This window comes from Medicago sativa, chromosome 2, assembly GCF_051527215.1.
Source record: "Medicago sativa cultivar Bolivia chromosome 2, Bolivia_mono, whole genome shotgun sequence".
Lineage (NCBI taxonomy): Eukaryota > Viridiplantae > Streptophyta > Magnoliopsida > Fabales > Fabaceae > Medicago > Medicago sativa.
Window position 1 is genome coordinate 8,301,832 of NC_140750.1, and position 13,658 is coordinate 8,315,489.

The following is a 13,658-nucleotide window of genomic DNA, read 5'->3' on the forward strand; positions in this document are numbered from 1 at the left end:
TTATATAGACATAAATTGACTGTTGGAGACCAACAATGAAATGTGGGTTTCTCGCGTCATTGTTCAGTCACATTATGTACACACTATGTATGTTTTGACTCAATCATAAGGTCTTGTCAACCCATATACTGAATTAATGACCTTAAGAATCATTCCCTTGGTCGTCTGCTTTAGCATCGTTTAATCTTTACTCGGTTAGAAGGTGTCCTCGCATAATGGTCCAATCGTCTATCTACGAATATCGGCCATCAAGATAAAAAAAATTAGGTGTAAACAAACTCTAATAATAATAATGTTTGATTGTGATTGATAATGCTGATGTTGATTAATGTTAAATGCGTGCATCTCCATTATAATAATGTCCACGTATATCATGTTCTTGATGATTTTGTTATAGCGTTTTGACTTTTGACATGCGAGTCGCGATATGGGTTAAGTTAGGGATGGTCTAATTTGTTGATGGTTGATCCTTTGTAAATGAACTTGCGTTATAGTATGGTTTTAGTATCATTTGATAGAGATGTTATCGATGAAGATCCGGAATAATGTTTTACCATAACTTTTGCAATTTTAAGCTTTACAATTCGTAAAATAAAATGCGAATAAAATAAAAAACAGAAATAAAAAGACACAAGAATAAAAACAACTCATTTTATTAATATATGAACAATACATTACAATAATTTTCAAGCTTTTTAAGCTTATTACATCCTAAAACTATTTCTAATCTTATCTTATTACATAAGCTATAACAGTGGCTCCAGCCACTGGTGGAGAGGAAAGGGGGTGGGAGGAAAGAAGATAGCAGGGAAGAAGAAACCAATGCTGCCTGATAGGACATACTAGTAGCTTTGGTGTTGGAAGGGAGACAGAGGGGGCACATGGCCCTCTAGGGAACAAGAGACCATGATGGTCAGCTTTACACCCAAACAGACCAACCTCACACCCAGACTGACCCCTTCCCTATTGACCGATCATATGACCCCTGATGGATTTCCAAAGAGGTCTCTTTCTACGAAAGGCCAACGATGGAAACACATCGTTGTAGAGGAGAAGAGGAGAAAGAAGAAGGTGTGAGAAATTGTAAGGAAATGAGCTTATTTATAGGGAGGGATGGTAAAAAAAAAAGGTGTGAAAGCCATTAATAAAGTCAAAAAACGTGTAAAACACGTTTTTTGACTTGACCAACCTTTGAAAACGTTTTCTTTGTGGTGCAGGCCACCAGCCAAAAGCTTCTGGTGCACTCCGGAATACACATATATTCCAGAAAGATACGATCATGGCGTGAACCAAAGGAGAACTTGGGACTGTGTATGGTGATGCTTGGTTCGGATTTTAAAATCTGGATTGCTTTAGCATTGGATTCTTTTGTGTGTCCCACATTGCACCGACAATTTTCGTGGTCCACAACACCCATATACCTCTATAAATAGGGGTCCTTGTTTTCATTACAAGTAAACTACAACGCCCAGATACCTCTGCAACATGGAATTCCCTGACTTTGATCCGAACACCAAGCTAGTGGCAGTCTACTACAACGGTGGAACACCACCCCAACTGTTTAGGATTCGTGACGATGTCACCCTCTCCGGACTGAAGGATGAGCTGGATCAAATCAACCGTCAACTCAACCACAGAGACACGAGGAGGGTGGTCGGTGTTGAATATCGATGTCCATTGTCCGACTCAGCCGAATCTCTTTGTTTCATCCTGATGAAACTCACAAACAATGGCGACGTGAGAACCATGGTCTCTGTCTTTGGTCAAAACATCACTAGAGGGCCGATCGAGTTGGACGCTTCGTTGGTTAAATCTGCTGAACAAATTCTGAAAAGTTTGCACCGGCCCAGGAACTACGAAGAGATCATGACTCTGCTGGAAGGACCAGAGGAGGAAGAAGTTAGTTTAGATGATCCGTGATAATGTGTTATGTTTTAATTAATCGTGTGTTTTATGTTGTTTTAATTGCGTGTTAGTTATGTGTTGTTGAATTAAGTTGTTGCATTATGTTTTGAATAATATATATATATATATATATATATATATATATATATTATTTAAACTTTCATTATGTTTTAATTTATGTCAAAGATGTTCATTTAATCGATAAAATAACCAAAGATATGCTTTTCAAATTACGAAATCCGGAATAACATAAGGCGTAAGTGTATTCCGAAAAATGAAATCCGGAATGCCTCAGCATATGATTCTTTTGTATGGACCACATTGCACCAAGAGTTAATGTGGTCCACAACATCCAAGGACTTCTATAAATACATCATCTCCGATTTTCACCTTCAACATCCAAAGAAAACCATGCAAATTTTTGTCATTAAGCTGAGGATCTTTCTCATGCTGTCGTGAATGGATGAGTTAGCTTTCTATTTGACGACATGATGAAGATCTTCAGCATGCTGTCAAAAATACAAACAAACACACCTAAGAGACCATGCAAATATGTAAAAAATGTCAAAAATATCAAGAGGTTGCTATGAGTTAGATCTTGTTGTCTGCCAGATGAATATGTCATTTCGCAAGGCAGCAGGATCTAACTCAAAGAAACCCTCTTGAAACACCTTTCCCTTCTTCATTATGTTGCAGATCTAACTCCAAAGAACGGGTTCTTATGAACTCGATAATGTCGACCTGCCGATCGTAACATGTCAGTTGGCAGGCCGGCAAGATCGAGTTCAAAAGCTCCTCTTCGAACACCTTCCCAATAGATTCATCATTTATGTTATTATGGTTTTTTAACTGTTTATTTGTCTTATGTTACTTCTATTTATGTTATGTATCTTTGATCTATTTTTTTCAAGGCATTCGCAACGAAAACGATCCAAATAAAGGGTCTGGTGCAGTTCGGACTTTATAATCCGGAACAACTTCATGCATTCCTGATTATAAAATCCAGAAACCCTCAGTAACGTTTTGGCCGGTGACGTTTCACCAAAGGTTTGGCCGGTTAGTGGAGTTTTAACGCGTTTTTTGGACGGTTTTGAATGAAAAACACGTTTTCTTTGACTTCCAAATGACCTAGGACTTGTTTTAGGCTATAAAAAGGCTTGGATCTTCAACATTTTCATTCATTCTTCTTCACCTCCTTTCTTACATTTTCTTCAATTTTTTAAAGTTTTTTAGGTAGCTTTTAGGAGTGTTTATGGTGTCATGGTCATTGTTGACCGCTCATACGACCCCTGCAATTGCATTGCAGCTTATGTTGGAGTCGTAGAACGGTCAACAGAGACCCTTGACATCAAAGAAAGACACAAAATATTCATAGTGTATTTGTCCGGATTATATTTTCCGGAAACACTAACAATCTGATCCTGAGTACGTAATCCGGACCAGGGGTATTTTTGGAATTTTTGCAGGGGGCGCGAGAAGGCAGCATGGTGGGAAAAGTAATAGTCTTTATATTTTCTACTGTGACAATTCATTTTTCATTGGTAATTTAGTTAGGTTTGGTATTGGAATGTAAAGTTCATTTTTCACGTTGTTGTTCCATTTCGTTGTCTATTCTTGCTCCTAAAAAAAGGGGTTCCACTTTGGTGCCATAGTTGTGTGTCATTGGTGCCATTGGTGCCATCTCCACCACACACACACATCACACACACATCCCCACACCCATCAGCACACATCAACGGCCAGGATTGCATCAATGGCACCAATGGCACCCAAGCAATGTCATGGAAGTATTTTCCTAAAAAAAGCCATGCTTTCTCACACTTCCACTTACTCACTCTACTTCATAGATCGTTGTTAGATTAAGAAATATTGGAATATGTTGAATGATAGAGACTCAAATCTAGTAAACATTATAATATTAATTAATTATTATATATTAACGAGAAGCAATTCCAACATCAAACTAAGCCACCAAAACAACATTAAGGATTATGACATCGATCCTAATTTATTCTACTCAATTTATGATTGCTTATTGCTTACACGTAATAAGTTGAACATATCGTTCTAATTATGCAAATAAATTGAGCTTATTTAAGGTCATGACTAAGACTTGAACTTATTTATATAACGAGTTGAGCAAGACGTTTGATATCCGTTGGATAGGTTACGTCTGGTTTAGAAGTACTATCATACACAAGTGATGCGGTGATATTGTTCGCAGCTGATGTGGGATGACTTCCATCATAAAAAATGTACTCATTTCTATTCGCGCATGGTATTGAATCACGAATACAAAACCCATCTGACTTTATTGGACAACAAGAAGAAAGAAACACTCTAAAACCTGAAATGTAAAAGATCATATGACATTAATTAATTATAATTACGAACCTCAATCATAGACATTTTCAATTGTTTCATGATTAATCTAGAATATGAAATGAAGTTAATTGGAATGTTTACCAAGTGAACCGTCTACTCTGATGGCAGTAGTGTTTATAAAAATGGATTTAGAATCAAGATATAGGGAATTAGATTGATCTACTAGAGATCTAAGCTTCTCACTAAATATTGCTTCAACATCATTCAACTCTTCAACACATGATCCATTATTCGCACTATTAGCGACCACGTTTGGAGTACAACCTATTTTGCCAAGCCCATGTAGCACAAATTTTTTTGAACCAGCATCACGCAAAGCCTGTCCACCAAAAATATCGATTTATTATATTTTTCAAGGCTTGAAAAAGTCTTTAATATAATATTTTTTTTAAGGAATATAATATTTTTGTTTTTGAAATTTTCAAACTATTTTTTTTCCGCAGAACTACTTTAAGCTTTGAGATCTGCCACAGTTAGGTTACTAATCTAATCTCGTATTAAAGTATATGTCACTTTAGAATATTACAGATGAATTAAAAAATTTAGATGATTTTGTATGAGAAAAAGAAATGTTAATTTGCTTTACAAAATTACTTTCATTAATGGTTACATAAATTTAAAATAATTGGAAAAAACAATGTAATAGAGCTTAGAAGAAATATGAACAATGCATGTGTCCAAAAGAAATAGCAAACTGTTTATATGTGAGTTCATTTTGTTTGTTGTGATTAATACACTAAAGTTTTGTAATAGAAACATTAATGATTTATTGACATAGTAACACAACACATAAGACTTTTTTTTGAAGAGAATGATGCACAAACATACCTGTAGATAAATAGATAACTCGTCAATTAGAACTTGAGCATACTCGTCGGGGTTATAGGTGCCACTTGTGTTGTAGAGTTCTGGCTGGAAATAATTTAATGAGTAATCGTTGGTGCCTATATAAACATAATACAAGCACTTATTTAGATATTGTGCAGCTTGTTGAACACCTCCAAGCTTGTTAGCAATTTGAGCAACTATAGTTTTGTGATTTTCTATCTGTAATCCCAAGGCGATATTAGTACCCTGCATATAATTACGTCAAACTAATTTAGTGGCATTTAATTATCATGGGAAATATGTATGTACAATAACAAAAATCTACAATTATGTAGTGATGAACGAATAAAGAATAGAATACCGCCGTAAGTTTGCCAGTTTCATTGCGAATTCCGGCCGAACTAGATGCATAGTTAACACCTTTAAGTATGTCTGAGCCAGTAGTGTTTGCAAATGGCGAGATGAAATTCTCGAATCCAAGTAGTTGGCCTACAATGGTTAATCGTTAGTTTGTGTCATGAGTTCAACAAGTTATAAGAAAATACATGGTTATATTATAGATCACCTACATCATTTATTCAATAAATTTAAAAAAAAAAAAAAAAAAGATATATATATATATATATATAAAATTGAGACAGAAAAGTTTATATATAGAGATGAAGGCCTCACTGTAAATGTAGTTATTTATATGTGTGGTTGTATTTTCCAAAAGTATTAAATTAGGTAGGCTATATAGTTTTTATATATCCTATGTGTTTACCAAAAGTTTTTTTTTTGTTTTTTTCTGATTGTATTTTGAATTTTCTTTCTAATAATATACATGATTTGGTTTCTGTATAAAATACGTGTTTATGAAAAGTATATACCATTCCGACCACACAACTTCAATGATTAAAGTTAAATAAGGTATTGTTTTTATTCTTCAAACTAGTTACAAACCCGTGCTTCGCACGGGTTGAATAACGTATCTTGTAAAAAATTTGTTCCAAAGAAAAAATGAGCAAATTAAGGAATATTGCACAAACATTAGAAATATTTATCAAAATATTTATGAAAGCCTTACAAAGTCTTGATTCATGAAAAGAGCATATATTTTGTTTATTCATGAGACCAGGAAAACATCATAATAATTAAGATGAATTGCGGAATATATTTTGATTGATAAATAGAGCATATTTTTTTGTTAAGATACATATAATTTATTTACACAATATATCTTTATCAACATATCTGCAAGATGCATAGGCTGCTATATAACTGAAAATTTTATATTCCACACCCCATTAACCATTTCACACTTTACTATCTATCACCAGGAAATGGCTAGAGTTTATTTACATTTAATTCATAGGCTGCTATATAATGTAGAAAATAATATTGACATCATACAAATTAAGAAGTAAGAAATGCTAGCAGAGGTATGGTCTTTATATATGGTCAGATTGCAGCTTAATCGACATGTAGATGAGAGTCAACAGAGCACCTTGGGGAAGTGGTGCATAACTTGAAAAGGATGAGTCAATCAAAAGAAGGCAACCTTATTATGATGACAGCAAGCTTTCTCCTCATCATCGGAAGAGATGTGTATGATATCTTGTTCAATCCTTTCAGGTCTAATCTTATCAAATGTGGGGCAAACAAATTTTTGTCGCAATTATGCCAGAATTGGAAAATCAGTAAAAATAGTAACATTTCATTTTTGGTTCAAGTAAAAGACTTATAGTTATAATTTCAAATTACCAATTATCACTATGATCACTTGTGGATGGAAAAGGAAGAAACGTACTTGTCCCTGTACTTGTGCATGAATAAGATCATACGTCCTTGGGTATGTAGAAAAGCCTTCACACCTGAAGAAAGAAAATTAATGTCATTGCAATTTCATACCATAACAAAATATCAATAAACATAAGTTTATTTAATTAATCAATTTAGAGTATAGGAAGCTAACTTGCAAGAGAATCATCATAAAATTAGAAAACTTTATGAAGTAAGATAATTTTAGAAACTTACCATTCATGATAAATACCAATGAGACCTCTTTCATAGATAACACCTAAAGTGTTGTCAGCAATTGTGGGCACAACATTCATCACCCAAGATTTTTGCGATTCAAGGGCACTCCAAGGCCTGCATTCATGTCCATTATATTCTGATATCTAGAGGTGCCGATCAATCTATTAATTCTTTTGTAATTATTAACACGCTTTTTCCATAATTTGTTGTCCTCTTGATAAGATTCAACTGCTACGCCTGGAATAACGTCCTTAGCTATTCTAGCAGGGGCTGCAAACAACCTAGCAGGAAACTTTTTCAATTTTCCTCCAGCAACTTCACTTTTGCTGGTTACCTCAGGGATAGGGGTTTTGCAAACCTCCATTTTTTGGTACCTACCATGACAAATTATGGAGCACGAAGAAACGTTATTCATGAGCGCATTATAATCCGAAATCGTGGAATTATAAGAACAAATCATTATTCAAATCCGTCTAACAACAAATAGTTATAAGTATAAAGATCCAGATGTTTGAATGAAGTGTGTAAAAATGATCAGGGCTTACCAAACATCTTCAGCATTATCTAAATCACATAAATTGGGATATTTTTTTTGACATAATTTAACATTTATTTTCTTCCTCCAGATAGCGATATCGCCCTTTTCATACTTCTTTTCCCAACAAAGACTTTCAGCTAAGGAGTATCATCATCGACATAAGAAAATGCCGATAATACTGTCTTCTAGATCAATCCTATTGACTATCTAATTCAGCAAAAAAAAAAATTAAACAGAAAACATTTATTCTGGCATTACATGAGCTGATATTATTCCAGCTTAAAAGAGATTGGAAAAGAGTTTAGAATTCTGCAGTCCAAAATTTCTGTAAACAAATTCTTATTTTATATCAAATGAGGTGAAATTTTGTAGTCATTGAGATTGTATTCTGTATTGTGACATTGGTTTGATGCTGGCAAGTTATATACCTACTATTGACTATGATGTTATATATTGGCATAACAAATTTGTTACCCTGATAACCAATCTGACTTGAAATTATATACATGACAGCATAACTGCTTTTGTTACTACTATGCAAAAATAATGTATTCTAGTTAATTTAGCACAAAAATAGGCATTCTGTAATAAGCTGCATAAAAGTAAGCACAAGATACGTATGCCTTTTTTTTTCCTTCCAAATCAAAGACACATTACGTATAGAAAAAGGAAGAAAATATGGATATGAGAGATGAAACTGGATATCATAACCAAAAATTCGAAAACACAGATATGAGATGTGAAGAACGAAAGTCGGAGCTGCAAATTGACCACAACAATCAAACAACACGCGTATATAAGGAAAGGGCAGGGGGTAGTATAGAGATTTCAACCACAAGATAGTTAAACATCTACGAAACAAAACGTCGAAAAACTTGACACCCACAGAGCAGGTACATCCACAACAAAACAAAACATGAGAATTTAGAGGAGGAAGATGACGTACAAAAACACATAATTTATCGATAAAGGCAAATGATACATTGCAAATCCAAGTCTGAACCCTAGACAAACCTGTCGCACGCCGAAAATCTACATACAAGCAAATTCAAGAATTTCATATTAAGATTCATAATAGGGAAGTAAAGAAAAGATATCATGAAATTATCAAATTATAGTAGTGAATAAGTAAAGTAATTGGGACATACTTTGCTCCATGCATTAAGAAGCAACCTGCAAGAAAAAACAGTAATTTGCATTATTTATGCTACAATTAGAAGAAATTTAGTAATAATCCATAGGAACCAAAACAAACTATCATGTTGCTTTACCATTAATTCAATAGCCTCATATCAGAACTTGCAATACACATAGCGAGTAAAAATATCTTTGGATATTGGTAACTCACATGAAGACTATAAGTGCTATCCACACTATATTGTAAAGCAAGCTGCAAAGAGAGCAAGCAAAAGTTATGATCCCTGTTAAATGGTATCATTTATTTAATTATCTAAGTGAAGTTATTTCAAACTGATTAAGTAAACAGCAAAAGGACTGCAGTGCATAATAATAAAAACAACAACAATAGTACGTAATGAGCTTGAGAACACAATCATCAGTCTCCTTGGACAAATTATCTCTTGAAAACCATATAGATTCTGCAAAAGTATCAAACCACTGACAACTTCCATTACGCACTGGTACTTTGCTTGACTTTCCAATTGTCCCACCCCTTTGGTACCTGCTAACATTAGAAATCAATTAGTATTTGATATTTTACACAATCAGCCCTTTCTATTTGTAGCCACAGAATTTTCATTACAAACATAGAAGCATTTGGATTGTGCAGTTCTAAAACACCAGATTTTATAACTAATATGAAACTTGAATTATTACCTCTTTAAAGCATTTGAACTGTGCCTGAAACTTGAATTATACCACAACATAACTGCAATGAAATAATGAAAATTTCATCTTTAAGTAGCTACTAAAGGATACAAAAATATTAAGACAAACTGATGTAGCAATTGAAGATAACCAACATATATAATTCCTAATGATTACTTGCCTGAATATTTCCAAAATTCCACAAAATCCCAATCTTGCAGGTTAACCCGTTATTCTTTTCACTTGAACCACTCTTGTCCCCAAATATTCTTTCATATGCCGGTTTTCCATCTGCTGCATCCACACATTCCATTGGAGAGAACAAAGATTAGAAGACAGGAATCCAATTCACAAAATAAAAAGAAAAACGAATTAACACAAATGGTAATGGAATTATTCATTGCAAGTTGAAGTGAGATGATATCAGGGTTCTTCTTTGTCTTTATGCAAACCTACCAGGACACATTTTCTAGGTGCTACGGGTGCTGTCATATTCCTCTTTCTGCTCTTCTGATTGAGAATAGGTAGACATATTTTGCAGAAACATTAGCACAATAATCACTTTCTGTTGCCAATAAGGTAAAGTGCAGCGATTTAGACCATCTAATTTCGATTCAACGACCACTGATGTGATGACTGACCGTATAAAAAGTGGTATTGCCAACTGCAAGCTAAAGAATGACAAAAGAAAGAAAAATTGAATACCAAAAGTATTAAATGGAAGAAAATTCAAAATCTTAAACAATAGTAGAAAGGGATCTTAATATAGATAAAAATTGTGAGAAACTCAGGCAACTAAACATTCTAGATCAGTGTATTTATGACTTGTAAAAGGTTCAAAATAAATGACAGAAAAGCAAACCAAAATGGAACAACTATTATATACTCACTTGTAGAGTGTCTCAGCAGCATTTCCTTCCTTAGAGATCACAAACTTGCTCTTAGTCCTTTGTGTCAAAAATGGGCTAAACATTGAATACAACATGCTGAAGTACCATGGCACATTGACGAAAATCTATACCACCAAAAAAGCAAAAAATAAATCTGTACCATGACACATCGAGTGAAAAGAAAACAAAATGAAATAAACAAAATGAAGATTCATTGATTCCATTAGAAAATCAATATCTTCATTCTCAAATTTCAGAACAAATACTAATGTGATTAGTTCAGAGAGTGCAGCAAAATGATCATGATTCTCGCGCAAAATACCCTCAGATATCAAAAAGAAATGAAGCAATATCCGAGATTTCTGATTTATAGGCTACACAAAATTCAGTATCATTTTGCTTCAGAGAAACAAAGCTGTTTGTCTTGCAGTCATTTCAAATCAAGTCCAGTATCATTTTATTCACAAAATTGAGATTCTCAAATTCTTTCAAACTCAATTCTCAAATAGAACCTTATGATATAGAAAAACCAAACCTTTGAGAATGACTTCACCACAAAATAAATTTTCCAAACCATGAATATCATAAAATTCTATATCATGATTTTTTGAGATATCAAATGCAGAGCAAGCATATTATGTGTATCATTGCAAGAATTTTCTGTATCATAAAAATTCCATAATCATCCAAAAATTCAAAACCATCAATCCTGAAGGAGGGCAGAAATAAATTTATCAACATTCAACAAAGTATGTAGAAGAAGCATGAGAAAGCCAGCAATATCAAAATACTCCATATCAATAGTTTTCAATACATCAATAGTTTTCATTCTTGATGAACATCAAATTCCACTCAAACCTTCATACAAATAAAGAAAAAAAATCAAACAAAGTACAAATGTCAAACAAAGTACAAACCTTCACAGCTGCCTTCCACAAGCTCTCCTTTTTCTTTATCCAAAACCAGCGAAGAAGATGAACCATATCCATTTCCATTTACACCTTGAAAACAACCATCATTAATCCTACTTGAAGCAAAATCTTCCATTTCCATATTGAACCTTAAACAAAGCACAGACCTTCCTTTAAATTGTTCTACTTTAATTTCAAACAGGACAACAATGCATACCCTAATTAAGAAAACAACAACAAACCCAGTCAATCACCATTCACAAATCTCAACAACTAACCCACAAAAAATTAAAATTTCCAGAACTCATAAAAATCAATCCAAACTCTAAAATGCCAGAACACAAACAAACTCAGAAAAACACATACTTACAACAAAGCTTTCCAACAACAAATTAAATCAAAAAAATCTGAAACACAATCATCCAAAATGAATCAGAAAGCTATCAATCAACCAAAACAAACACAACACAAACAACAATCACAAAATCAGAATCCATTAAGCCATCAAAACAAATCGCAAGGCTAACCAAAGAGGAACAAATCGCAAAAACAAAGAGGGAAAGAAAAAATAACCTAAAAGCAATACAGAAAAGAGACATGCAAACAGAAATCAATAACAACCTTCAACACCAACGATGAAGCTAACGAAACCGGACGCAAGGCTGGGAACGACGACTTGAATGGAACCGGACGAAACAGTGAACTGAATGGAACGGCGAAGTGGGAGGAAATTGACTCAATTCTTTCTATATATATAGGGAAAGAGTGGTGAGGTGTCCACAAAGAAATTTCATCAAATTGGAAAATACTAAAATGCCCCTAAAGTGCCCAAAATGAGGGTAAAATTGGAATTACCAAGGCCTTGTTTTGTTTAGAATAAGTTAATAGATTTTTTTATTCTTCAATTTTTTTTTGAATTTTTTATTCTTCAATTTTTGTTATTATAGAATTTATTTTTACTAAGAATAGTAAAAAGCAACATCCAAACTATTTTTGAGAGATCGAGACAAACTTAGAATAGTGAGCAAACTACTAAAAACATCTTAATTCAAACAGTTTGTATGTATTATTATTTCTTTACTCTTTCTCTAAATAGTAATTAACAAATTTAAACTTTTAAAAGTGATTATTGGGAAAATCTATTGTCAAGCATAAAATAAAGATAGAGTCTGCAATGAGCTCAAAAAGTCACACTCGTCGCTTTAAAAGACAATTTTGTAAGGATGTGTTTGACTCAATATAAAAATATAATATGATATTAAATAATATCAATTGAGTCATCCATAATTTAGATTCACGCCCCAAACTCAATAATGTTGGTGTAGGCGGGTGGTGTATCGAAAAAATATTTAAGCCCCACAAAGTTTTAAATAAGTTTATAAAAAGTGACATTGGTTATCTTTTTTTTTTTTTTATTTTGTCTTAGATGGACATTGCTTATCTTTAATACCAGTTCTATAAGAATGAGTTAGATCTAATATAATAAAAACTTAATAGTTTCTTCATAAAAAGTGATTTTTTAAAGTTGAAAGAAAAAACTATAATTAGCAAATGAGTTTTTAATGGTGCCTATAATTGTTACCAATTATGTCGATTTCCGTTGCCCCATTGGTAACTCTTCCGGTTGGGCCTTCTTGAAAGTCGACGCCATAGGGATTGTAATTAGCTTTTGCAGTGGTTGAAAGATCGTTGTTGTTTCCATTATCAGAGAAAGAGTCTCCAAATATAAAAATGCAAGGCACTTCAGATGATTGTCCTTGGACACAATGTTGCATGTAGCATGCAACCAAGAGAAAAAGATGCAAAACTAACCATGTTTTAGTCTCACAAGCCATTTCTCTAGTTATAAAAGTAATTATGATATAGTAACAAGATGTAGGGCGTATATATAGGCTATGGAAAATGCTAGAAATCGCGACAAGCATTTTCGTGAGTGCATCCCGAACTTGTTGGCATGTTAATAGCCATTGGATTTAATGCTAATTTGACTGTTTCATAAAAAAATTGAAAATCAAAACCTGACCCCCATGTTTTGTGGCCAGCACATGCTTTTATTGGTTGGAATGGAAATCGTGAGTCTTTCGCTATAATATCCTTCGGGATATATAGCATTGCTTATAGGCTATTCATTGCCAAATTTGTCAAAACAAACAATCCGCTCGATTTTAAATATAAACAAAAATCAAAAGACATTTGATCTCAATTTAAATTAATACATTTTGTCCTTGTGAGCTTAACTCAGTTGGTAAGGATAATGCATAATAAATGCAATGTCTGGGTTCGAATCATGGACAACAACAAAAAAATAATACATTTTGACATTTGGATATATTTACGATTGGATGTAGTGGTGAG

General features: G+C 33.5%; 3 protein-coding genes across 17 annotated transcripts; 1 reads left to right on the forward strand and 2 right to left on the reverse strand.

Annotated features, from left to right (window-relative positions):
* The first annotated feature begins 1,485 nt into the window (after window positions 1-1,485).
* Window positions 1,486-2,571, forward strand: LOC146944204 (uncharacterized). The gene is made up of 2 exons (XM_085747923.1): window positions 1,486-1,899; window positions 2,518-2,571. Exons 1-2 carry the CDS (start codon window positions 1,486-1,488, stop codon window positions 2,569-2,571), a joined length of 468 nt encoding a protein of 155 aa, XP_085604049.1.
* A 1,237-nt stretch (window positions 2,572-3,808) lies between these two features.
* On the reverse strand, window positions 3,809-13,156 carry LOC146944205 (GDSL esterase/lipase At1g29670-like). Its single transcript, XM_085742602.1, has 5 exons — window positions 12,886-13,156; window positions 5,480-5,607; window positions 5,119-5,364; window positions 4,372-4,609; window positions 3,809-4,252 (listed from the first exon to the last, which is right to left on the reverse strand). Exons 1-5 carry the CDS (start codon window positions 13,136-13,138, stop codon window positions 4,029-4,031), a joined length of 1,089 nt encoding a protein of 362 aa, XP_085598728.1. The 5' UTR covers window positions 13,139-13,156; the 3' UTR covers window positions 3,809-4,028.
* Window positions 6,297-12,025, reverse strand: LOC146944206 (uncharacterized). 15 transcript variants are annotated; one of them, XM_085742617.1, is made up of 14 exons: window positions 11,925-12,025; window positions 11,310-11,452; window positions 10,393-10,517; window positions 9,959-10,173; window positions 9,684-9,796; window positions 9,512-9,563; window positions 9,207-9,356; window positions 9,024-9,065; window positions 8,824-8,848; window positions 8,690-8,707; window positions 7,683-7,882; window positions 7,135-7,511; window positions 6,908-6,971; window positions 6,297-6,734 (listed from the first exon to the last, which is right to left on the reverse strand). In XM_085742617.1, exons 6-11 carry the CDS (start codon window positions 9,559-9,561, stop codon window positions 7,826-7,828), a joined length of 342 nt encoding a protein of 113 aa, XP_085598743.1. In that variant the 5' UTR covers window positions 9,562-9,563; window positions 9,684-9,796; window positions 9,959-10,173; window positions 10,393-10,517; window positions 11,310-11,452; window positions 11,925-12,025; the 3' UTR covers window positions 6,297-6,734; window positions 6,908-6,971; window positions 7,135-7,511; window positions 7,683-7,825. The 15 variants fall into 15 exon arrangements, with proteins under 15 accessions (XP_085598743.1, XP_085598742.1, XP_085598737.1 ...); XM_085742616.1 differs by having other exon boundaries at window positions 6,297-6,971; XM_085742611.1 differs by lacking the exon at window positions 7,683-7,882 and having other exon boundaries at window positions 8,622-8,707.
* Window positions 13,157-13,658: the final 502 nt, after the last annotated feature.